This window comes from Somniosus microcephalus, chromosome 1 (assembly GCF_052327205.1).
Source record: "Somniosus microcephalus isolate GS21.2 chromosome 1, FLI_Smic_1.0, whole genome shotgun sequence".
Classification (NCBI taxonomy): Eukaryota; Metazoa; Chordata; class Chondrichthyes; order Squaliformes; family Somniosidae; genus Somniosus; species Somniosus microcephalus.
Genome location: NC_140987.1, coordinates 387,320,209 through 387,346,826, shown reverse-complemented (window position 1 = coordinate 387,346,826; position 26,618 = coordinate 387,320,209). Strand labels below are relative to the sequence as shown.

The window sequence follows — 26,618 nt, the reverse complement described above, 5'->3', positions numbered from 1 at the left end:
GCTGGACGCCACTGGGCACAGGAGCTACACCCCCCTGCAACACTTCCCCCTGGCTCTCCTCCAGGGAAGACGTGTCCCCTCCATTGCCATCCCCTGGCGCGGATGAGGGTTCCCCTGATGGGCCGCCTTCCTCTTGCTCCTCCTCGTCCTCCTCTTCCGAGGGACTGACACTCACAGCTTCAGGGACCTCCTCCTCGCCAGCTGAAAGCAGGAAGGCACAAGAGTAGCTTTAGAGTGAGGACAGGGCGTCAGCGAGGGAGGCATGAGTGGTGGCATTCTGCGCATTGGTCGGACAGTGGCAAAGGATGTAGATCTGAAGCGCAAGGGGAACGAGAGAGGTCCAAAAGGTCATGTCCTTACCATTGGGGCCCAGCACAGGGTCAGCATCTCCAATTGCAACGGGGCCAATCACCCGGGCACCCATGAGTCGACCCACGCGCTCCTCAAGGTCACTGAGCTGCTGGAACTGGGGACGGCCTCCCCCGGTGACAGTCCGGCTCTTCAGATTCTGGGCCAGCTTGGCCTGCAAGAGAAAGGACAGCCTCTAAGTACAGTGTGGTGCCCTGTTGTTGTGTGCACTGCCTCCCATGGTCGAATAGCTTGGCCAGTGTGTAAAGTGCAGAATGTGCAATTGATGTTCATGCCAGTGCCATAGCTGCTGGATGAGGGCTGGCCATTAGGCCTTTGAGGTCCCTTTGCCCATAATGTGAGGTGCACATGCAAGGATGAGGAGGACACTGGAAAGGGTACTCACCCTGACAATCCGAGTGAGGTCGTTAAACTTTTTCCGGCATTGGACAACAGTCCGGGGGACATCGCAGGTGGCTGTGACCCTCTGGGCGATATCCCTCCAGGCTCTCCTGTACACCCTGTTGGGAGGCTTCTTGCCACTGTCCGGGAACAAGATATGGCTTCTCTTCTCCAAAGCCCTAACCAGCACCTTTAAATCATGGCCAGAGAAGCGCTGCGCTCGCTCACGGGCCCTCTGCATCCTTCCTGGCGCTATTTCTCTCCAGCAGCAGTGTTTAGGCCTAGCTGGAGGGCTGCAGTATCCAGGGCGTGGCAGCAGACCAAGTCGACCCTTCCCCCTTTAAGAGCTGGCCGGCGCCAGGGTGTCTGCTGTCAATCAAAACATGACCGCACCTGCGCTGCGCCCGGCCTCGGCGGTATCAGTCTGCACCGCCAGCTTAGCGCCTAAAGATAGCCGTGCATCGCCAGTTTTAGCGCTCGAGCAAACTCCTTGGCCAAAGCTACTGAATTTCGGCGAACTGCCCTCCACTTTCCGGCGGGCGCAAACTTTAGCGGCCGCCCGACTTTACCGCCCCAAAAGTGGCTATACTGAATTTCTAGGCCCGAGTTTCTCCGCTTCCACCACTTCCATCAGCAGCGAGTTCCAGGTCCTCACCACTCGCTGCATTAAAAAGTTTTTATTCACATCCCCCCTGTATCTCTTGCCCAAAACCTTAAATCTGTGTCCCCTAGTCCTTGTACCATCAACTAGTGGGAACAGCTTTCCCCATCTAGCCTATCCAAACCTGTCATAATCTTGTACACCTCTATCAAATCATCCCTCAACCTCCATTGCTCTAATGAAAACAAATCCAACTTCTCCAACCTGTCCTTGTAGCTAAGATCCCCCATCCCCGGAACCATTCTGGTAAATCTCTGCACCCTCTCAAGAGCCTTCACATCCTTCCTAAAGTGTGGTGATCAGAACTGAATGCTATACTCCAGTTGTGGCCTAACCAGCGTTTTATAGAGGTTCAGCATAACTTCTCTACTTTTGTACTCAATACCTCTATTTATGAAGCCCAAGAACTCATATGCTTTGCTAACCACTCTCAATATTTCCTGCCACCTTCAGGGACCTATGCACATTAACTCCCAGGTCCCTCTGTCCCTGCACACTCTTTAAAACTGTAGTCAGTGCCCGCTGGAAGGAGCACTTCGAAGATCTCCTTAACCGCGATTCTGTCTTCGACGCGAGTGTCCTCAACTCCATCCCACAGCATGATACCCGCCACCATCTCAGCACAACCCCAGCCCGGCATGAGGTTGAAAAGGCCATCCGACAACTGAAGAACAACAAGGCCTCAGGAGCAGATGGAATCCCCGCTGAGGCACTAAAGCATGGTGGAGAAGCACTACTGGCACGAATTCATGAACTAATTTCTCTTATCTGGAAGGAGGAGAGCATGCCAGGGGATCTCAGAGATGCCGTAATTGTGACCATCTTCAGGAAAGGTGACAAGTCCGATTGCAGTAATTACAGAGGAGTTTCCGTGCTGTCTGCCACAGGGAAAGTCATCGCAAGAATCCTCCTCAATCGCCTCCTCCCAGTGGCCGAAGAGCTCCTCCCAGAATCGCAATGCGGATTCCGCCCACTAAGGGGCACAATGGACATGGGGGGGAAAATTCAGTTGTTTGCGCCTCCCGTTAGCACCTTAAGAGGGCGCCAATTGGGGTGCAAAGCAACTAGAGGCCGGGCGCGGCGATGTTTGTGCCGCTCGCGAAATTAACTAGACATTTTGCAGCGGCGCTAAACACTACCGCCACGATCTCCTGCGCCGGCAGATTGTGACGTCAGTCGAGTGCGCAACGCCCCGTTAGCGCCCCGGACCGGATATTGAGTGGCGCACCCTGCCTTACCGCCTGCCGCTAGCAACGACAGGTTGAGGGGAGTGTTACGCTGCCAGAAAGGGACTGGGGGAGCGCTATTTAAAGGCGACAACTTCCTGCCTTTTTTTGTCAGTGACATTTTTGCACCACGCAGTCTGAGAGAGAGAGAGAGACTTCTGGAGAGATTCAACGCTGTGTGAAGGAGTTTTGAGTACTGAGCAGCACTTTGCAGGTTTATTTTGAATTGCCCTTCCTTGCTTCGCCAGCACTCTGAGGTACCGCCTCACTCCTCGGCGTTTGCGCCTTAAGACAGGTGTGAAGCGCCTGATTTAACGCTCCAATCACCTCTCGGGGCGATAAAAGCCAAGTTTGCTGTCGGAGGCGATAATTAACGCCAGGCGCTGAACTTTGCGCACGGCCGATAACGGCGCCCCAAATGGGGTGATACCGAATTTTTCCCCCATGATCTTCACCGCACGTCAATTACAAGAGAAATGCAGGGAACAGCACCAACCACTGTACATGGCCTTCTTTGATCTCACAAAGGCCTTCGACACTGTCAACCGTGAGGGATTATGGAGTGTCCTCCTCAAATTTGGCTGCCCTCAAAAGTTTGTCACCATCCTCCGCCTGCTTCACGACGACATGCAAGCCGTGATCCTGACCAACGGTTCCACCACAGACCCAATTCAAGTACAAACCGGGGTCAAACAAGGCTGTGTCATCGCACCAACGCTCTTCTCGATCTTCCTTGCTGCAATGCTCCATCTCACCCTCAGTAAGCTCCCCACTGGAGTGGAACTAATTTACAGAACAAACAGGAAACTGTTCAACCTCCATCGCCTCCAGTCCAGATCCAAGGTCGTCCCATCCTCTGTCGTCAAATTACAGTATGCAGACGACGCTTGCGTCTGCGCTCACTCGGAGGTCGAACTCCAAACCATCGTCAAAACCTTCACCGAAGCATACGAGAGCATGGGCCTTACACTAAACATCCGTAAGGCAAAGGTCCTCTACCAACCTGCCCCCGCCACACGGTACTGTCCCCCGATTATGAAAATCCACGACAAGGCCTTGGACAACGTGGACCACTTTCCATACCTCGGGAGCCTACTGTCAACAAGGGCAGACATCAACGACGAAGTCCAACACCGCCTTCATTGTCCCAGTGCAGCCTTCGGTTGCCTGAGGAAGAGAGTGTTTGAAGACCAGGATCTCAAACCCGGCACTAAGCTCATGACCTACAGAGCAGCAGTGATACCCGCCCTGCTGTATGCCTCAGAGACATGGAACATGTACAGCAGGCACCTCAAAGCACTGGAGAGGTACCACCAATGCTGCCTCCGCAAGATCCTGCAAATCCATTGGCAGGGTAGGCGCACCAGCATCAGTGTTCTTGCTCAGGCCAACATCCCCAGCATCGAAGCTTTGACCATGCTCAATCAGCTCTGATGGACGGGTCACATTGTCCGCATGCCCGATACGAGACTCCCAAAACAAGCGCACTACTCGGAGCTCTAACACGGCAAGAGAGCCCCAGGTGGGCAGAGGAAACGCTTCAAGGACACCCTCAAAGCCTCCTTGAAAAAGTGTAACATCCCCACCGACACCTGGGAATCCCTGGCCCAAGACCGCACAAAATGGAGGAGAAGCATCCGGGAAGGCGCCGAACACCTCGAGTCTCTTCGCCGGGAGTAAGCGGAAGCCAAATGCAGGCAGTGCAGGGAGTGCACTCAACCCAAGCACCCCACCCACCCGCCCCTTCAACCACCGTCTGCCCCACCTGTGACAGAGACTGTAGGTCCCGCATTGGACTCATCAGTCACCTGCAAACTCATTTTTAATGTGGAAGCAAGTCATCCTCGGTTCCGAGGGACTGCCTAAGAAGAAGAAGACCATTAAGTGTATATTGCCTCTCCCTGTTCCTTCTGCCAAAATGCATCACCTCACACTTCTCTGTATTAAATTCCATCTGCCACTTGTCTGCCCATTCTGCTAGTCTTTCTATGTCCTGTTGCAGTCAATTGGTATCATCCTCACTGTTTGCCATGCCCCCCCCCCCCCGCACCCGCCCCAAGTTTGGTGTCATTGGCAAATTTAGAAATTCTACTCTGTATTCCAATATCCAGGTCATTTATATGTATCAAAAAAGCAGTGGCCCCAGTAGACTGTATAGGCAGTTCTCCTCTATCAATGTCAGGTAGGTATGCCTGGGCATGTAGAAGTTATTTATGGCAGAATGGGTGCAGGCTGTTTATCTCTGATGACACCCATGCTTGGTGGCATGCCTTATTTGCCCTCTTGTATGAAATCCTGTGAGGGTGCATTGAAAGTGATCATATCTTGCAATGGAATGGCTAAGAAAAGAATGAATGGATCTCTTCCCAACAGTTGTTAACCTTGTAGGCTTGTTGGTTGGGATGAGGACAAGAAACCAGGAAAATCAAGAGCTGTTTCATCATGCCCTCGTTTGGATAGTATTTCTGTCTGTAATGACCAGTGAGTTAACAAAATTACTACTTTCTGGCATCCATTGACTCAGTTCCCACCAATAGGATTTTGTACTATCTGGTGAGGAAGAATAGCTACCATCTTAACTCCAACCTTTTTTTAAATTGTATGAAAAAGAGACATAAATCTCCCTATTGTCACAGAAACATTGACCACTGTTATAGATTTTAAAAAGTTACTGCACGGTGTTATAAAGTGGAGAAAACTATAAATCAAATTATTTATATGTAATTTATTCTAAGATTCCATGCTATTTTTGCGCTGTAATATAAAAAAGTGAATTCATGAAATAAGCAATATTTTGCCTTGCGGATTGAACTTGCGTAACAATAGTTAACTGTGTGTATGTTGTGATGTGGGGTGTGCCAAAACTGTGATTCTTCTTCTATCCAGATTTAGCTGCAGATGGTCACTTGATCACACCAGTCAAACCTGTTTTGTAAGTGATAGCATTTCTAAAAAAAATCAACAAAGTTATAAGTACAATTTGTGACCAATTTGGAACCACCCATTCAGACTACGTTATTCCAGCGAGCTGAAGATGTTATTTTACACAAAACTGCCATGAACTTTACTGACAGCTCGTTTGCATTCCAACAGCGCTGATTTTGTTGCCTTTGCCATATCAGCTTTTAAGCGACCCTTCAGTTTCTCTACCGCTGCAGAGCTGGGGATCAACTTGAAAGAGATATGACCGCTGCCAACCTTGAGAGGCTGAAGCTCTCCTGTTTGTCCCTTTAAATGGAGGGTTGCCTCCGTTGCCATTGGCAAGGATTGAACAGGAGGCAGGATAAGGGGTAGGATCAGAGCCTGAATTCTGAAATTTGCTTTGTTGGTGATAATGCAAATCCATTAAATTAATACGTTATCCTCTGTGTCAGGAGATAATGGGTTCAGGTCCCATTCCAAGACTTGAGCACATAACTGAGGCTGTCACTTCAGTGCAATAATGAAGATGTCATTACTCAGGCAGTTAACCAAAGCTCCATATGCCTATTCAGGTGTAAGTAAAAGATTACATGGCACTACGCAAAGGAAAGTAAAAAGTTCTACTGGTGTCTTGGCCAACATTCATCCTTTAACCAATACCACCAAGAACAGATTAACTGATCACTTATCTCATTGCTGTATGCGGCAACTTGCTGTCCAAATCGAAAAAGTAATCTTTGGCTCTGGAGAGTTTTGAGATGTCCTAAGAATGTGAAAGGCACTATTTAAGTGCAAGTTCTTTCTTCCTTCTTATAGGCTCTACTACTAATAACTTAAACCAGAGGGCAATGAAAGTGTTTTTCACTGTAAACCTCCTACTGTTTTCTTGATTTTTACTTCTATTCCTCTTACCATCTTCAAACCTACAAATTGGTAGTGGCAGCACCGATGAACAAGTAACATTTTATTAAAAAAGAGAAAGAAAGCCTATTGTTTTCTTCTGACCTGCTGCTGAACATTTACATGCAGCTGCCTAATCTACAATCTTCCTTCAGCAACAGAAATTAGCCACAAATTCACCTCAGGATTACCTAGTTACAGCAGGTAGACAATGTGAACTTAAAGGGTCAGGGCAGGTTATAGCTCCACTTTAGCAGTAGAATAGTACATAATGCTCTCTTGGGCGGCCTCCCATCTTCCACCCTCCATAAACTAAAACTCATCCAAAACTCTGCTGCCCATATCCTACCTCGCACCAAGTCTCCTTCACCAAACACCCTGTGCTTGCTGACCTACATTGGCTCCCACTGCACCAATGCCTCGATTTAAAAAATCTCATCCTAGTTTTCAAATCCCTCAATGCCTCACCCTTACTTATCTCTATAACCTCCTCCAGCCCTACAACCCTCCAAGTACTCTGCATCCCTCCAACTCTGGCCTCTTGTGCATCCCCCACTTCCTTCACCCACCACTGAAGCGCCTTCAGCCATCTAGGCCCTAAGCTCTGGAATTCTCTCCCTAAGCCTTTCTGCCTCTCCACCTCTCTTTCCTCCTTTAAAGACATTCCTTTAAACCTATTTTTTGGTCATCTGTCCTAATGTTTCCTTCTTTGGATGGGTGCCAATTATTGTTTGATTACACTCCCATGAAGCGCCTTGGGACATTTTACTACATTTTGTTCAAAAAAGGTGTAAGGATAAACCCAGCATCTACAGGCCAGTCAGTTTAACCTCGGTGGTGGGGGAGCTTTTAGAAACGATAATTCGGGACAAAATTAATAGTCACTTGGATAAGTGTGGATTAATTAAGGAAAGCCAGCATGGAGTTATTAAAAACAAATCGTGTTTAACTAACTTGATTGAATTTTTTGATGAGATAACAGAGAGGGTTGATGAGGGCAATGCAGTTGATGTGGTTTACATGGACTTCCAAAAGGCGTTTGATAAAGTGCCACATAATAGGCATACCAGCAAAGTTGAAGCCCATGGAATAAAAGGGGCAGTGGCAGCATGGATACGAAATTGGCTAAGTGACAGGAAACAGAGAGTAGTGGTGAACAGTTGTTTTTTGGCCTGGAGGAAGGTATACAGTGGTGTTCCCCAGAGGTCGGTACTAGGACCACTAGTTTTCTTGATATATATTATTGGCTTGGACTTGGGTGTACAGGACACAATTTCAAAATTAGCAGATGACACAAAACTTGGAAGTATAGTAAACAGTGTTGTATCCGTGTGTTAATGGAGACACGGAATGCAGGAGTTGGTTTAACAGGCGTTTACTGAACAAAGTCTGGAGGTGAACTAAAAGATACAAGACGCTATACAGGCTTATATACCCGAGTGGTCACTACCGGTATTACAGTACACAGGGAGGTAGTGTAAAGGTACATACACTACAATTCCTCCCCTTTTAGATAATTAGTACATAACATTTTAAGTAATCATTAATTAACATGTTTACAAGAACAATAATCTACACATTTGCTGCAGTTAATCAATTATAAGTCAGTCTCTCTGTAGGCTTCCTGACTCGGTCCGGATAATGCCTCGGTGGTGTAGTAGTTTTTGGTGGTGTAGTAGGTTCTTTTGGCAAGGTCGATTCGGCTTGAATGCCAGTGTCGGGTTCATCTGGTTCCAGTATCACCGGATCGGAGGTAGATACTATGGGTATCTCTGCTTCATCATTAGGCGTATAGAGTTGTGGTGTAGGTTGTCCCTTTTCGGATGACTCTATGATCTGGTCAGCATGGCGCCTTATTATGCTTTCACCAATGTCCACGGTATACATCAGCGGTCCTAGTCGTGTGCAAATAGTTCCAGGCTGCCATTTCTCGGTACGGTAGTCCCGGGCCAAAACTTGTTGACCTATCTGGAAGGTTCTAGTTGGCCTTTCATTCATGCCTTGAAATTGCCGGTTCTCTACGTCCCTTCTGATGTTTGGCTTGATCAAATCCAGCCAGCATCTTAGTCTTCTATTGAAAAACATCATGGCAGGAGTTTGGTTTGTAACCACATGTGTTGCATTCCTGTATGCAAACAAGAAGTTATCTACCTTATGTTGTAGATTTATGTCTTCATTACCCATGGCCTTTATGGCCTTCTTGAAGGTCTGGACAAACCTTTCAGCTAATCCATTGGTGGCGGGATGGTATGGGGTGGACGTGTAGTGCTTAACCCCATTGTTTTTTAAGAACTTCCTGAATTCTTCGGACACAAATTGCGGTCCATTATCAGAACAGATCTGTTCAGGCAGCCCATTCCTGGCAAATATGGTCCTTAATACTGTGATGGTTTTTTCCGTGGTGGTGGAGGACATCTTTATTACCTCCAGCCACTTGGAGTGTGCATCAACCGCGATTAAGAACATTGAGTCCATAAATGGACCAGCAAAGTCGATATGTACCCTTTGCCATGGAGATGAGGGCCACTCCCATGGATGTAAAGGGGCTTGTGGTGGGGCATTTTGGACCTTCTGGCATCCTAGACAGCTCTTGGTCATTTATTCAATGTCTCCATCGATACCTGGCCACCACACAAACGCTCTGGCTAGGTTCTTCATTTTCACTCCACCCAGATGCCCCTCGTGAAGCTCCTTTAGCACTTTATCCTGGAGTTTGGGTGGAATCACCACTCTGGATCCACACATCAAGGTTCCTCGGCACACTGACAGCTGTTCTCTTCTTTGCGAGAATGCTGGCAACAGTGGTTCGGCATGTGCTGGCCATCCCTTCACCGTTAAATCGTAGACTCGTGAGAGAGTCGGGTCATTTCTCATTTCCTTTTCAATGGTAGAATTTGTTACTGGTAGACATTCTACTATGGTTGAGTGGAACATCTCCACTGGGTCCACTGTAGGTGCCTCTTCTATCGTTGGCAACGGTAGGCGCGATAAACCGTCAGCATTCCCATGCTGTTTTGATCCTTTGTATTCTATGTCATATTGGTGTGCCCCTAGGAAAAGGGACCACCTCTGTAGCCTTTGTGCTGTCATAATGGGAACGCCCTTTTTAGGGTTGAATATGGAGACGAGTGGTTGATGGTCAGTCAACAAGGTAAATTTTTGTCCGTGTAGGTAATGGTTGAATTTCTTCACTCCCCACACCAGGCTGAGTGCTTCCCTGTCGACCTGGGCATAGTTACGCTCAGCTGAGTTCAATGAGCGTGGCGCAAAAGCTATCGGCCGCTCCGAGCCATCAGGGAATCTATGCGATAATACCGCTCCTACGCCGTAAGGGGATGCATCGCACGCCAGTCTGATTGGCAGTGATGGGTTGTAATGAGCCAACACTTCCTTGGACGTGATCAAGCCTTTGCATTTATGGAAGGCACATTTACAGTCTTCGCTCCATTTCCAAATTACTCCCGTTTGTAGCAGTGCGTTAAGAGGGTGCAGAACAGTTGATAAGTTCGGTAAAAATTTATGATAGTAATTTATCAATCTCAGGAATGACCTTAATTGTGAGACATTTTCAGGTGCTGGGGCTTTTATGACCGCTTCAATTTTTTCAGGTGACTTATGCAACCCTTCTTTGTTAATTCTATGGCCACAATATGATATTTGTTTCTGGAAAAATTCGCACTTGGGGCGATTTGCTCGTAGGCCCCGTTCTCTCAGCCTAGTGAGCACCTGCTCCAAATTGGCAAGGTGCTCGTTGTCGTTTTCTCCTGTTACAAGGATGTCGTCTAGGTAGCATTGAGTCCCCGGAATCCCTTGCAGGACTTGCTCCATAGCTCTTTGCCAGATAGCTGGAGCTGATGCTACTCCGAAAACCAGTCGATTGTACTGGTACAGGCCTTTGTGTGTGTTTATCGTGAGATACTTTTTAGAGGCCTCCTCAACCTCCATCTGTAGATATGCCTGTGCCAAGTCAATTTTGGTGAAACGTTTCCCTCCGGATAGTGAGGCGAAAATATCTTCTATCCTTGGAAGAGGATACTGTATCGTGTGAAGGACCGGGTTTACAGTCACCTTGAAGTCCCCACAGATGCGAATTTTTCTCTGTTCTTCAGATTTATCATTATTCAACGTTTTCTTCATGACCGGGACGATGGGTGTTGCCCACTCGCTCCAATCTACCTTGGATAACACGCCTGCTTTTTCCAAATTCTCCAGCTCTGCCTCGACTGCTGGACGAATTGCGTATGGCACTGGCCTTGCCTTAAAAAACTTGGGAATTGCCGCATCTTCCACTTTTATTGAGGCGGTGACGCCTTTCAAGGTTCCTAGTTCCTGTTGAAACACTTCTTTGGCGTTAGCCAAGATGTCTTTTAATCGTTCAGGTATGACGTCATCATCATTTTTTTTCTTACTGGTCACCGTCAGTGCCTGAATGGAGTGCCAGTCTAAACGTATCTTCCTGATCCATTCACGTCCCAACAACGGTGGACCACCATCCTGCAGAACGTATAAATACAACTTCTGTATTTCCTTGCCGTTGTATACAACAGGCACCTTTATTTTCCCTCGGGGTATACTTTCTGCCCCGTATATGTCTTCAAGATAATGGATGTGTCTTTCAAAGGTATATGCGGAAATAGCCGCTCATAATCCCGTCGATTTATGACGGTCAGAGCTGATCCTGTATCTAGCTCCATTTTAACTGGGGACCCTGCTATCGTGAGGGTAACCCAAATGGTCTGGCAATCTTCTTTGGCAATTACATTATGTAATTTGAGACAGCTTAGTCTCTTGTTTCCGGAGTCGCTATCGCTCTTCTGGTCTTCGGAGCTACTGTCCGTCATCATTTGTACCTTTCTGTACTTTTCCTTATTGATTTTTTTTCTGTCAGTGGATTTTTTGTTTCCAGATCAGCATACACGTGCAATGTGTCCCATCTTTCCGCATTGCCTGCATGCTTTTTCCTTGAACCAGCAGTCCCTCTGGCCATGGGTGGATCTGCCGCAGTGATAACATCTCTCGAAACCCCGTGTCATTTCATGGGTGCCGAAGTCCTGTGGCTTTTGCTGTATCTCTGCCGCTCCTCTTGCTGCTGCTTCATATGATACAGCCACACTGAAAGCCTTGTCCAGTGTCAAATCTTTCTCAGAAAATAGCCTTTTCTGTGTTCCTTCACTTAGGAGACCGCAGATGAATTTGTCTCGTAGAGAATCTGCCAGTCCTGCCCCGAATTGGCAGTGCTTTGACAGCTTTCTTAATTCGGTGAGGTAATCAGCGTTACTTTCATTCTTGTGCTGATTCCTCCTGAAGAATTTGAATCGTTCCGCTATCAGCAGCGGTGTTGGGTTTAAGTGCTCCTGTAGGGTATCAACAATCTCCTTAAAATTCTTGTCCATCGGTTTGGCTGGAGTGATTAAGTTTCATAACAGCCCGTATGTCCTTGGGCCCATCAGATTTAGAAGTACCGATGCTTTTTTATCATCCTCTACTTCATTCGCTGTGCAATATACCTCCACTCTTTCCACATATGTGGTCCAATCCTCTATATCACTATCGAAAGCAGTAATATTGCCAGTCTTAGGCATCCTGAAAATCAAAAATGGCGCCTCCCGCACTTTCCTTTCTTCCCTGCCGAGAAAAAATGGCGCCTCCCGCGCTTTCCCGCCGCTGCCACTGCTGACAACACTGTTCTCCGCGGTTTTTATTTACACAGATATTTTTAATAGTTGGAGACTCATTCCCGCCGGACTCTCTGGGACTTTTCCCTCCCTCTGCTTGGTCCGAATGCCGACCTGCTTTGCAGCACCGGCCGTCTCCCGAGTGCTCCACCCTCCGTCTCTGTTTGCCTCCGCCTTCCGACTCGCTGCTCGGCCCCGCTGCAGAGCCACCCGATCGAGCCCCAGCCCACCACCCAGGAAGGATTAGTGCAGTACCTGCCACCAGCCCGGCTAGCTGGTGAAACCACCGTTTGTTTTTGTTTTTTTTTTCTTCGACCTTCGTCTGAGGAATCGATCTCCTTGAGGTGCTGCCGAATTGCAGGTAAGTCCATTTCCAATTCGTCGCCACTGTTGTATCCGTGTGTTAATGGAGACACGGAATGCATGAGTTGGTTTAACAGGTGTTTCCTGAACAAAGTCTGGAGGTGAACTAAAAGATACAAGACGCTATACAGGCTTATATACCCGAGTGGTCACTACCGGTATTACAGTACACAGGGGCTCTTAAAGGTACATACACTACAATTAGTGAGGAGGATAGTGATAGACTTCAAGAGGACATAGACAGGCTGGTGGAATGGGTGGACACATGGCAGATGAAATTTAACGCAGGAAAGTGCAAAGTGATACATTTTGTTGGAAGAATGAGTAGAGGCAATATAAACTAAGGGGTACAATTCTAAAGGGGGTGCAGGTACAGAGAGACCTGGGGGTATATGTGCACAAATCACTGAAGGCAGCAGGACAGGTTGAGAAAGCGGTTAAAAAAGCATTCGGGATCCTGGGCTTTATAAATACAGGCATAGAGTACAAAAACAAGGAAGTTATGATGAACCTTTATAAAACACTGGTTCGGCCTCAATTGGAGTATTGTGTTCAATTCTGGGCACCACACTTTAGGAAGGATGTGAAGGCCTTAGAGAGGGTGCAGAGGAGTTTACAAGAATGGTTCCAGGGATGAGGGACTTCAGTTATGTGGATAGACTGGAGATGCTGGGGTTGTTCTCCTTAGAGCAGAGAAGGTTGAGCAGAGATTTGATAGAGGTGTTCAAAATCATGAGGGGTCTAGACAGAGTAGATAGAGAGAAACTGTTCCCATTGGCGGAAGGGTCGAGAACCAGAGGACACTGATTTAAGGTGATTGGCAGAAGAACCAAAGACGACATGAGGAAAAACTTTTTTACACAGATTATGATCTGGAATGCACTGCCTGAAAGGGTTGTGGAGACAGATTAAATCGTGGCTTTCAAAAAGGGAATTGGATAAGTACCTGAAGGTAAAAATACTTGCAGGGCTACAGGGAAAGGGCGGTGAGGGGGATTAGCTTCTTCTTCTTTAGTATGGTAATAGCAAAACAAATCAAATGTTAATATCTAAGTTGGATATCCAGGCCAAAGCTTCCGGTGTAACAGCGTGGCTATCTTGTAGGCTGCCTGCAAATTTCCTTTAAGGGCAGTGCTCAATGATGTGCTCCAGGGTCTGATTAGGAACTCCACAGTCGCATGATGGGGATGCTTTAATCTTCTATCTATGGAGAAGGTGGCAGCATCTACCACGACCGGTTCTGAGGCGGTTGATGGTTGTCCACTGTTTGCGAGGAAAGTTTGATCCTTCAGGTTGTACTGTGGGGTCCTCTATAAGGAATCCATTCCGTATGTCGCAGTTCTTCCAAGCATTTCGCCATCGGTCATCAAGGCTGAGGGGAGATCGCTGAAGGGCTTTGGCGACGGTCCAAAATAGCCTTCTAGATTTGAGACAGGTTGGTGGTAGGTTGTTCAAGTCGGCCTGGATGGGCATGTCTTTGCCGGTGTAGCGGTTGTGTTCTCTGGAGACTGCATATTCGCGGTGTAGGTGTGGTGGTGCGATGTTTGCAAGAACGGGCAGTCAAGGTGTTAGTTTCAATAAAAGCGTACCGGTGATAATTCTCATAGTAGAATTCAGCTGGACATCAATGGATTTGACATGCGGACTTGATAGCCATGCTGGAGAGCAGTACTCCGCTGTAGAGTACATCAGGGTGAGTGCTGCCATACAGAGGGTTTGAGCATCTGCTCCCCATGTGGATCCGGCACGTTCCTGGATCAAGTTGATCCTACTCTTTAGTTTCTTCCCAAGGTTCTGGAGATGCTGTCTATACGATAGGGTGCGATCAAGCGTGACTCCTAAATATGAGGGTTTTTTGGCATGGTTTACCTCTGCGCCGCAAAAGGAGACTTTCAAAGCTTGGTTTGCTTGATGGGTGTTGAGGTGGAATGTCGAGGTGACGGTCTTTTGCGGGATTGGCCGAAGTCGCCATCGGCGAAAGTAGGCCTCCATCCTCTGTAAATCACTGGTTAGGGTCTAACTGAAATGCTCTTGTAGAGAGCCGGCACGGGCTCGACGGGCCGAATGGCTTCCTTCTGTGCTGTAACCATTCTAAGATTCATTGATTCTATGTTAAAGGCGCCATGTAAATACAAGTTATTATAGGAAAATACAACACTATAAAAGACCCTACAGTCTATCAGGCCAATCCCCCAAAAAATACTCTTCAATTGCCTACTCCCTTAACTTTGCAATTTTCATAATATTTTCACAGTATCTTTTCTCCACTGCTTTCCTGTGCAGTTTTTTCCCCACAAGCTCACCAAATAAACCTAAACTGTACACCTTCCATCTTCTAAGTTTGAGCTCATGTTCCCTTTCCTTCTTATATGCTCTGCTACTAATAATTTAAACCAGAGGGCAATGAAAATGTTCTCTTAATTTTTCACTGTAAACCTCCTACTGTTTTCTTGATTTTTATTTATATTAACATAGAAACATAGAAATTAGGAGCAGGAGTAGGCCATTCGGAAGCTCGAGCCTGCTCCGCCATTTAATGAGATCATGGCTGATCATCCAAATTCAGTACCCTGTCCCTGCTTTCTCCCCATATCCCTTGATCCCTTTAGCCTTAAGAAATATTTCTAACTCCTTCTTGAATATATTTAATGAATTGGCCTCAACTGCCTTCTGTGGTAGAGAATGCCACAGGTTCACAACTCTCTGGGTGAAGAAATTCTTCCTCATCTCTGTCCTAAATGGCTAAATGGCTTACCCCTTATCTTTAGACTGTGACCCCTGGTTCTGGACTCCCCTGCCATTTCTTCCTGCATCTACTCTGTCTAGTCCTGTTAGAATTTTATAAGTTTCAATGAGATCCCCTCTCATTCTTCTAAACTCCAGCGAATATAAGCCCAATTGACCCAATCTCTCCTCATATGACATTCCTGCCATCCCAGGTATCAGTCTGGTGAATCTTCGGTGCACTTCCTCCATGGCAAGAACATCCTTCCTCAGATAAGGCGACCAAAACTGCACACAATATGCAAGGTGTGGTCGCACCAAGGCCCTGTAGAACTGCAGCAAGACATCCTTGCTCCTGCACTCGAATCCTCTCGCTATGAAGGCCAACATGCCATTTGCCTTCTTAACCGCCTGCTGCACCTGCATGCTTACCTTCAGCGACTGGTGCACAAGGACACCCAGGTCTCGTTGCACTTCCCTTTCTCCCAATCTATTGCCATTTAGATAATAACCTGCCTTCCTGTTTTTGCCACCAAAGTGGATAACCTCGCATTTATCCACATTATACTGCATCTGCCATGCATCTGCCCAATCACCCAACCTGTCCAAATCATACTGGAGTTTCTCTGCATCCTCCTCACAGCACACAAGCCCACCCAGCTTTGTGTCATCTGCAAACTTGGAGATATTACATCGAGTTCCCTCGTCTAGATCATTTATATATATTGTGAATAGCTGGGGCCCTAGCACCGAACCCTGCGGTACCCCACTAGTCACAGCCTGCCACTCGGAAAAAGACTTGTTTATTCCAACTCTTTGCTTCCTGACTGCCAACCAGTTCTCTATCGAAGTCAGTACCTTACCACCAATCCCATGTGCTTTAACTTTGCATGCTAATCTCTTATGCGGGACCTTATCAAAAGCCTTCTGAAAGTCCAAATACACCACATCCACTGGTTCTCCCTTATCTATTCTACCAGTTACATCCTCAAAAAATTCCAGTGGATTAGTCAAGCACGATTTACCTTTTGTAAATCCATGTTGACTCTGTCCGATCCTGTCACTGTTTTCCAAGTGCTCTGCTATTACATCTTTTATAATGGACTCTAACATTTTCCCCACTACCGATGTCAGGCTATAATTCCCCGTTTTCTCTCTACCACCTTTTTTGAATAGTGGGGTTACATTAGCTACCCTCCAATCCATGGGAAATGTGCCAATAGTCTACAGAATTTTGGAAGATGATCAGCAATGCATCTACTATTTCTAGGGCCACTTCCTTACGTACCCTAGGATGTAGATTATCAGGCCCTGGGGATTTATCGGCCTTCAATCCCATCAATTTCCCTAACACCATTTCCCTACAAATACTGATTTATTTCAGTTCCTCCCTCTTATTAGACCCCATGTTCCCCGACATCTCTGGAAGGTTATTTGTGTCCTCCTTTGTGAAGAAAGAACCAAAGTATGTATTTAATTGGTCTGCCATTTCTTTGTTCCCCATTATAAATTCCCCTGATTCTGACTGCAAGGGACCTATGCTTGACTTCACCAATCTTTTTTCTCTTCACATATCTATAGAAGCTTTTACAGTCAGTTTTATGTTCCCTGCAAGCTTACTCTCATACTCTATTTTCCCCCTCTTAATTAATCCTTTTGTCTTCCTTTGCTGAATCCTAAACTGCTCCCAATCCTCAGGTTTGCTGCTTTTTCTGGCCAACTTATATGTCCTCTCCTTGGATCTTATGCTATCCCTAATTTCCCTTGTTAGCCACGGTTGCGCCACCTTTTTTGTTTTATTTTTATGCCAAACATATTCCTCCTACCATCTTCAAACCTACAAATTGATAACAGTGGCAGCACCGATGAACAAGTAATCTTTTATTAAAAAGTATAGAAAAAGAGAAAGAAAACCTATTGTTTTCTTCTGACCTGCTGCTAAACATTTACATGCAGCTGCCTAATCTACAATCTTCCTTCAGCAACAGAAATTAGCCACAAATTTACAGCAGGTAGACAATGTGAACTTAAAGGGTCAGGGCAGGTTATAGCTCCACTTTAGCTGCAGAATAGTACATAATGCTCTCTTGGGCGGCCTCCAATCTTCCACCCTCCATAAACTAAAACTCATCCAAAGCTCTGCTGCCCATATCATCAAGTCTCTTTCACCAAACACCCCTGTGCATGCTGACCTACATTGGCTCCCGCTGCACCAACACTTCAATTTTAAAATTCTCATCCTAGTGTTCACATCCCTCCATGCCTTGCCCTTACTTATCTCTGTAACCTCCTCCAGCCCTACAACTCTCAAAGTACGCTGCATTCCTCCAATTCTGGCCTCTTGTGCATCTCTCGCTTTCTTCACCCACCATTGGAGACCGGGCCTTTAGCCTTCTAGGCCCTAAGCTCTGGAATTCTCCCCCTAAACCTCTCTGCCTCTCCACCTCTCTCTCCTCCATTAAAGACACTCCTTAAAACCTACCTTTTGGTCACCTATCCTAAAGTGTCCTTCTTTGGGTGGGTGTCAATTTTTGTCTGATTACACTCCCATGAAGTGCCTTGGGACATTTTACTATGTTAAGGGCGCCATGTAAATGCAAGTTATTATTGGAAAATACAGCACCGTAAAAGACTGCAGTCTATCTGGCCAGTCCTAAAAAAAACATACTCTTCAATTGCCTACTCCCTTAGCTATGCAATTCTTTAAATTTTTTCACACTATCCCCTTTCCATTGCTTTCCTGTGCAGTTTTTTTCCACAAGTTCACCAAATAAATCCAAACTGTACAACTTCCATCTTCTAAGCTTGAGCTCAAGTTCTCTGTTTTTTCTGTGTTAGATGGTATAACATTCCTATAATTATAGCAGCATACCCTTCGACTTACTGTAAGCAACACCAAGGGATGTACAGATGTAGGCACACATTTAGTGATGTATATTACATCAAGCATATCACTATTGTGTGAAATGCATAGGATAAAATCTTCAGACACTTCCAGTACAATAATTATTTGAAGTACCACTTCCCCTTTCATGAGTGCATGTTTGTTTTTTGTTAAAACAGTCAATAAACAGATGAATAAAGCTGTTAGTTCCGATGACAATTCGACACAATCACCTTTTTTCATGTTTTCGTTCTCGTTAAGGAGCTGAAGAGCCTGACCCTACACTGGCCCTTCCGTTCAATTTCTGCACACTTACTTTAAACTGATTTTGTGGCTGTGGTAATAAATTGTTGTTGAGGTTTCAAAGTACAGTGTTTACTATGCGTCTGTTAGATTTATGGACAGACTGGGTTTTTTTTGTCATTGTTTTACTATTTGCCGAAGAAAGTAACGCAAGACTTATACTTATGCCGAAAAGAAAACTTTCTTGACAAAAAATTAAAACTGTATTTCGCAATCGGCGGAATTGCTCAATGCGGGGGTGTAGAGTCGAAGCACCACGTTCCTCCGCCAAACCAGCCTCGGGCTCCGCCCCCCGATCGGACCCTCCCACTCCCCCCAGTCCGTGTGATTGACAGCCCGGCCCGAGCTGCTATTGGTCGCTGCGCTGTCAATCACAAGACCAGCGCGCAGGTATAGTTCAGGTGAGTGACAGATCAGATCAGAGCCAGGCTAGCACCGCGCAGTGTGGGATTGCTGTGGGGAAATTTGGATTTCATTTGATTCGATTTGTCTTTTATTCATTCTTTTCATTTTTATACATATATTAATAAAAGGTAAAAGTGCAGGAGATCATAACAGAAAGTGATGTCGAGCAGCGGGCTGGCGATCAGTGTCCCCAACACTGAAGAAAACGTTGTTTTTACTCAACTCAAACCAGTGACCATGGCTGACGGCGCTTCAGAGGAGCAGTCGGTGTTTGAAGACATCAAACCGGCTGTGAGGATGCTGCAGAACCAGAACGAGTTGGCTCAGGTAAGGGCCAATGGAATCCCTCCTATTGTTTATTATTTTTACCTAACAAAAAAATAAAATAGTATAACTTCGAGTCTGGTGTGTGGTAAGAATATGACCGCGCCAAAGTCCAGAAAAAAAAAGGTATTCTAAAAAAAAAAGTTGTTGCACTTTTCGTCAGCTGCTGAGTCAGGATGTTTCGGAAAGTTGAGGGAGTTGTCGACGGTGCGCGCGTGTGAAGGGCCAGGGTGATGATCCGATGGGCTCATTCATCCCAAAAGCGGGACAGGTAGTGGAGCCTTTTAATCTGCAGGAAAAAACTGTTTAAAATCGGACCAAATCGGGAGGCGGCCTTTCTTCGGTGGGATAAACCCAGAACATTTGAGACGGCGACAATGTTTCTGGCTCCAAGTGTGTTGCAAAGTAAAATCAATGGAGTTTGATTTTTTTTTTAAATCGAAGGGCTGTGCTAAATGGTTTAAGATTCGTGCAATTTTTAAAATTCGTTTCCTTGGTAAAGTTGTGTGACTTTGTCTGTTTACCTATGAGGAGGAAACCGTGTTATTATTGCTAATCTAATGAAAAAAATCATTCGAACAAATTCAGTCGGAAAGAGTGTTCTTCCTTTTTCTGTTGAATGAGATTTGATACTTAGATCGTGTACTGTCAAAGATAGGAAGTCACTGAAAGTAGGTCAGGGAGACATAAACAGATTATGGAAGGAGTTTGCTTATTCTGATGTGAATTATCAATAGACAATGGACCGCAATAATTTATTATCATTGTTTAAAACTGAAATGCATCTACCCCAAATAGCACATATACAAGCCCGTTAGAAACCTCTCGGGAAGTCCTCCCTAAAATAGTAGGAAATGGCCAAACATGAACTGAATTTTGTTCAATAAAAGAGAAACAAAACAAAGAACGACGTTTTGAGGAATGTACCCAATACAGAAAGTTTAAGTCCCTGACTGTGTCTAGACTCCTTATCACTGTGCTGCAGGCATTCAGGTGGGAAGCATTAATGACTTCAAAAGTTTGTGTCAACTCTTGAAGTCCGCTGAGCATTTCATGTAATTAGCATAGGATCGGGGAGGCTTGAGACTATGAAAGCCATTTTAATTAAAATGTGATCCTTATCCTCCTCCCTCTTCCCCCTTGGTGCTCAGAATAATAAATAGATATTTGTTTCTGTGGGGCAATATTTTCAGACTTTTAGACAAGCTGAGAAGGATATGTCAAATATTGGGCCGAATGTTGCTGGGAAAATAATACCCACTGTTCTTGACTATTGTGGTAAATTGAATCAGGTACATCCTGTGACTTATTCTATAATCTACTTATAGTTCATTTTAAATTTGTTAAAATCAATTCACAAAGGTTGTTGTTATATTCAAAAAATTCAAAGTGAATAATTAAAATCTAATAGCCTTTTTGATGTTACATATCCAATTTTCAGTGTTAGCTCCTGCCTTCGCAGGTTCGGATCTATGAGTCCTTGCTACAATGTTAAATTCCTTTTAAGTTTTAAATTGTAGGTGCGCAGAGAGACAAGTACTGTATCTGACTGGGACAAAAATAAATTAACAAAGAGCTCTGTGACTCAAATTGCACAGCAGCCACAATAGAAGCCATAGAACCAGTTGTTGTAGTTTATCATTTCAGGAACAAGTATTGGCTGTGATTAGATCCATGATCATGATCATGACCAGGAACCAGTCTTTCAATCTTCCATTTGGTCTTGTGTCTTTTATTGAATTTTTAATGATAGAATATAGATTTAAAGTAGTCTTAAATTATTGTTAAAACAAGAACCAAAATCATGATCTTTGTTTAGCAAGAATAATTTTAGCACTTGTATTGCCTCCTGCCACATTCACTAAGAGTTATGATATATGTTTGTTTTGTATTATTGTATCATTAGGGTACAAAAAATATTCAGGAGGATTTCATTTTAAACTTTGTAGCACTTGTATAGAAATGGAAGGGTTGTGCACAATTAATAATGTCTTGATCAAGATGAGAGCTATGGAATGTAAACTGAAGAGGCCCGGTGTTGTGTGTGTTTACATATTTAGCAAATAATTTGCAAATAACTTTCCTGAAACAATCATGTTTTGAAAAGGAATTGATTCCCTTAAAACAATATCAGGAGCATATTACAATTTACAATATGTTTTTTATATAACATTTTTCATTTTTGTACATTGATAGCCATGCTCACATGCACCTGTGTGTACGTTATATGTGTGATATATACACATGCATTCTGTACATAAACACTGGTGTAAATTGAAGGTAATAAAGCAGTCACCTTGAAGATATTCAAAATATTTGACGTTTGTTAAAATTAAGCTTAATGTTAGGTAGAAAGTTGAATGATAGCTTGGAGTCGCTCTCTTAAGGGTGTGTTCTTTAGCTTTTACCTTTGTTTATGCCCAGATGCAGTACTCCTCTACGGTTAATATGGCTGTGGTTTTAAAAAGTAGGCAAAGTAACTTTTATAAATAAATCTCAGTTAATTTAATAAGATTTTTAAAATGAGGTTAATGCTTTTGGGGGTTATATTTGACCTGTTGAAATAACAATTATATTACATTCTGATGAATTGCACAAAAACAATAAGAGATAATTATACATGTCATCAACAAATGCTAGTGCTTATTCATATTGAAATATTTGAGGCAAACAAATGTCATTGTTATGATTTGAAATCAAAATAATTAATGTAATTTTTGCTAAAATCTAGTTAAGAACCGTGCCGCCTTTTTATATTATGTAGAAAAGCATTGTCAACAATAAATGTTTAAACTGAATATTCAGTGGAAACACAGCTAGAAAAAGAATCCCAGGATGGAACATAGCGTAAATATGGTCTGTTATGGATTTTAATGAGGGCAATTCGGAACTATAGTTGTTTTGCATTATCAACACATGATGGAGCAGTTACTACATGTGCAGACAAATTAGAATGTCCTTAGACATTGAGGTATGGAATAATTTTTAAACTTTGTCTAGATCATTCTTTGGAATATATTTTGTTCATCACTGTAAACAATGGACTGCAGGCCTTTGGGACGGGAAAGGTTATGTTCTTAAATCTTTCTGATTGAAAGTTTACAAGTTCACAGTTTGATACATTAGAAACTCAAAATAAAACATGTTGATATCTTCCAATACCTCTTATTTTTAGGCTTGAATAGTAAGTAATGTGCTCACAAAATCAACCTGCATTGAGAGGTCACAATTAGGCACAATTTACATCTTTTTGCTTCATTGTACAGTGCAGTGGTAAACTGCAATTTATTATTCATAGCAGTTAAAAAAAAAAGTGAACATTGTAAATCAAAATATGTATTTTTAAATGTTTTAATATGAATATGTAGAATATTAATTTAACATTCAATTATTTAAAAAAATCTTCATCTTAATTGAAGTTTATTTCTTGGAGGGGTTTGGATACATCTGTAAAAATATAATTTTTGCATCTTCTGCATTATTTTGTGCTTTTAAGTCTTAAATATATTTTAGGTGTTGGAATTCATCATTGTAAGTCATCAGGGAAAATTTTTATTTCTCCAGTTTTCAAAGTAAATAACTATGCTTCTTCCCTCCACTACCGCCCGCCCCCGCCCACCCAAACCCCCGGGCACTCTATACAGGTCACAATAATATTTCAGCCAAGTCTCTGCTAGACATTTATTAGTTTGTTTTTTTTCTGTTCCTGTTAACGTCCATCAAATATTAATACAACCGCGATTTCAAGAGATAACATTTGACAAAAGTTTTAAGCTAATTGCTAATAAGTAATAATCAGATATAGAATATAGATTTCTTTGAACCAGTGTTAATATGCAACAAATGTTACCTGCACATAAAAAATGTGTCTTAAGAGAGAAATGCTGATGTTTTGCCCCAGTTTGCCTGTAAATTATTCATTCACAATAATGGGGCTTTTTTGTAGCTACCAGACATTCCTTAATTTAATTATTTTTATTATTTCTGGCTTCAGTTATTGTTGCTGCTAATCATTTTTTATCCTGAAACTAGTTTTAATCAAAACATTTGAACATTCAGATGAGAGTTTCAAATCGTTGTAAATATACACTGACCAGCAAAAACTGGCAACTGGAAAGAGATGTCTGCCTCTGTGAATGTGACTAATTAGCACTGGACATCGTCCACCAGAAAGAATAGCATCTGTTTCATTAGTATGGTTTGAGATAAAAGATGTTTTGGTGCACGTACTTCAAATGTTACTTCACTGACTTCATAAAAGTAAATGCAGTTAAGCTTTCCATTTAAGTAAAATTAGCAGTGCTGGCAGAGACTGTGCCCTGCATTTGTGGGTAACTGGTGGTATTTTTGTTCAAAGGAGGAGGCTAATTTACATTGAATAAACCATTCGATGTTGTGTGCACCTGAGTTCATATATAACTGCTTTGCCACTTAACCCGCTTTTATAACCGATCATAAATTTGCTAGGTTAAATCATATGTAACTCATTTTGAGCATGTTAAACTTTGGACACATGTAACAAAGGTGCATGGTTATTGACCCAAGTGAAGCATTTTTAAAGGTTCTAAATGGCAACAAATAAACTCTTGCATATTAAAATTGATTATTTAATGGACTAATTTGTTGTGGCATTTCTGTGCTGGAGTTAACTGAAAGTCTCAATAGGCTTATTCCATACACAATTATAAACTTTCTACATTTGAAATAGGCAATATCATTCTTATCCCGTTACTTGACTTAATCTCTAGAGGTTGTCTGGTTTCTTTGCAGTTGCAACACATTCTAATAGTTATTACTATTTCTTAGCAAGATTGTAATTTTTACAGTACTGTTCATATTTTATTGTTAGCGGCCAATTCTATCTCTACACATTGATTGCTTTTACCATTTATATTTTGTTCATTAATTTCCTCCCCTTCTCTCCAGGTGATGCTGGCTTGTGTCAGATGCCCTCTGGTATCTTGCCCGAATTTTGCATGATACTAGACATTGAATATGAACAACATATTCAACCACTGGAACTGCTAAAGCCAAGCCCAATCTTGTCTTCACCCAACGTCCACACATCTACTTTCCAGCAGTAGATTGTGGTCAGGAGCAAGAAGTCTGATGATTTTCCCCCCTTCATAAACATGAACAATTGGTTGCTGATTCCCAGCTAAGATTGAATAACTTGGCACAATCTGAATGGTTCAGCTTCAAATGCATCTACAAACCTAGCCATTGGGGGAGTTCTATGTATTACATTAATGTAAAAATATTGTACATATATAGAAAGGATAGCTATGTATCTTGGACACTGGCTGATATTTGTGTTAAAATATTAATTAAATAAGTATTTAGGACTTAATTAACTAACCCTAAACCTAACCCTAATAATTAAAATATTTTGTTTTAAAATATCATCTTGGACCTTCCTGATGCTGATGCAAGAGCTGACCTTATTATTTTTTGTCTGTTATTTAAGAAATAGTCCACTTATATTGTTTTTAAAGTACTTAGTATCCAAGTATTATAAATCTTTTCTTCTGGAAAAAAGAAAATGGTTTAATTGATTTTTGATTTGACTTTGGGACCAACCGGATGGACTGTACCAGTCTCTTCTATTTGTGCATATACCTGTCTTTCTATGATTGTAAGTGCCTCTTGAACCTGGGCAGTGTTCTTTAGGAATGCTATTACCAGATCTCCAAACACAATTATTTTCTTAAATGGACATTGTTGCTTTTGAAGAGTTAAAAGTAATGAGGACTTTAAAGAATTTTTAGAAATGAAACCTGCACAATCTATTCTGTAGCATATTATATGCTTACACTAAATCCTGAGGACATAATAAAATAATTGAAATAAAATGGCCACCATCTTCTCCATGCACCTTCACAAAGGCATTTTGTAATTCTACCCACAATAAAGTTCAGTTGAGACCCAACGTTCATGAGCTGTGAACAACCTTACATAGGGTTACATAGGATATACGGCATAGAAACAGGCCATTCAGCCCAACCAGTCCATGCCGGCGTTTATGCTCCACTCGAGCCTCCACCCGTCTTTCCTCATCTAAATCTATCAGCGTAACCCTCTATTCCCTTCTCCCTCATATGCTTGTCTAGCCTCCCCTTAAATGCATCTATACAATTTGCTTCAACCACTCAGTGGTAGTGAGTTCCACATTCTCACCACTCTCTGGGTAAAGAAGTTTCTTCCGAATTCCCTATTGGATTTCTTGGTGACTATCTTCTATTGATGGCCTCTAGTTATGTTCTTCCCCACAAGTGGAAACATTGGCCGTGAATTTGCCGGCGCTCAGAAACCTTTCATAATTTCAAAGACCACTATTAGGTCACCCCTCAGCCTTTTTTCAAGGGAAAAGAGACCCAGCCTGTTTGTCCTTTCCTGATAGGTATACCCTCGCAGTTCTGGTATCATCCTTGTAAATCTTCTCTGCACCCTCACCGGTGCCTCTATATCCTTTTTATAATATGGCGACCAGAACTGTACACAGTACTCTAAGTGTGGTCTAACCAAGGTTCAATACAGGTTTAGCATAACTTCCCTACTTTGCAATTCTATATATCTAGAAATAAACCCTAGTGTTTGGTTTGCTTTTTTTATGACCTTGCTAATCAACTTTTAGTGATTTGTATATTTGTACTCCGAGATCCCCTTGTTCCTCTACCCCACCTAGACTCGCACCCTCCAAGTAATGTGACCTCCCTATTCTTCCTACCAAAATGTTATACCTCACATTTATCTGTGTTGAACTTCATTTGCCAATTATATGCCCATTCTGCAAGTTTATTAATGTCTTCCTGTAATTTGTTGCTGTCCTCAGTATTGACTATCTCCCCCAATTTGGTGTCATCCGCAAATTTAGAAATTGTGTTTTTGATTCCAAAGTCTAAATCGTTAATATAAATTGTGAACAACAGTGGTCCCAGCACTGATCCTTGTGGAACACCACTACCCACCTTCTGCCACTGTGACTAGCTACCCTTTACCCTACTCTCTACTTTCTGTCCTGAAGCCAGCCAGCAATCCATTCTGCTACTTGTTCCCTGACTCCGCATTCTCTGACCTTGTTCATCAGTCTATTATGGGGTACCATATTGAAGGCCTTTTGAAAATCTAAATAAATTACATCTACATTACCATTGTCTACTCTCTCTGTTACCTCTTCAAAAAATTCAATGAGGTTGGTCAAGCAAGACTTTCCCTTTTGAAATCCATGTTGACTATTCATTACTATGTATTTGGTTTCTAGATGTTCTTCTATTTCTCCTTTAGTATGAATTCCATTATTTTTCCTACCACCAATGTTAAGCAGACTGGTCTATAATTCCCTGGACATGTTCTATCCCCCTTCTTAAATATAGGTATTACATTAGCTATCTGCCAGTCCTCTGGCACTACACCTTTTTCTAATGAATTATTAAATATGTGTAGTAATGCCTCTGCTATCTCGTCCCTTGATTCTTTTAAAA

At 43.4% G+C, this 26,618-nt stretch overlaps 1 protein-coding gene across 1 annotated transcript in view; it reads left to right on the top strand.

Moving 5' to 3' along the window:
* The first annotated feature begins 18,842 nt into the window (after window positions 1-18,842).
* The window catches only part of klf5l (Kruppel like factor 5 like), a 61,653-nt gene continuing 53,877 nt past the window's right edge, over window positions 18,843-26,618 (top strand). Inside the window, exon 1 of the mRNA XM_085997103.1 lies at window positions 18,843-19,140. Coding sequence (XP_085853229.1) covers window positions 18,973-19,140 — 168 coding nt within the window. The 5' untranslated portion in view covers window positions 18,843-18,972. The remainder of the gene's footprint in view (window positions 19,141-26,618) is intronic.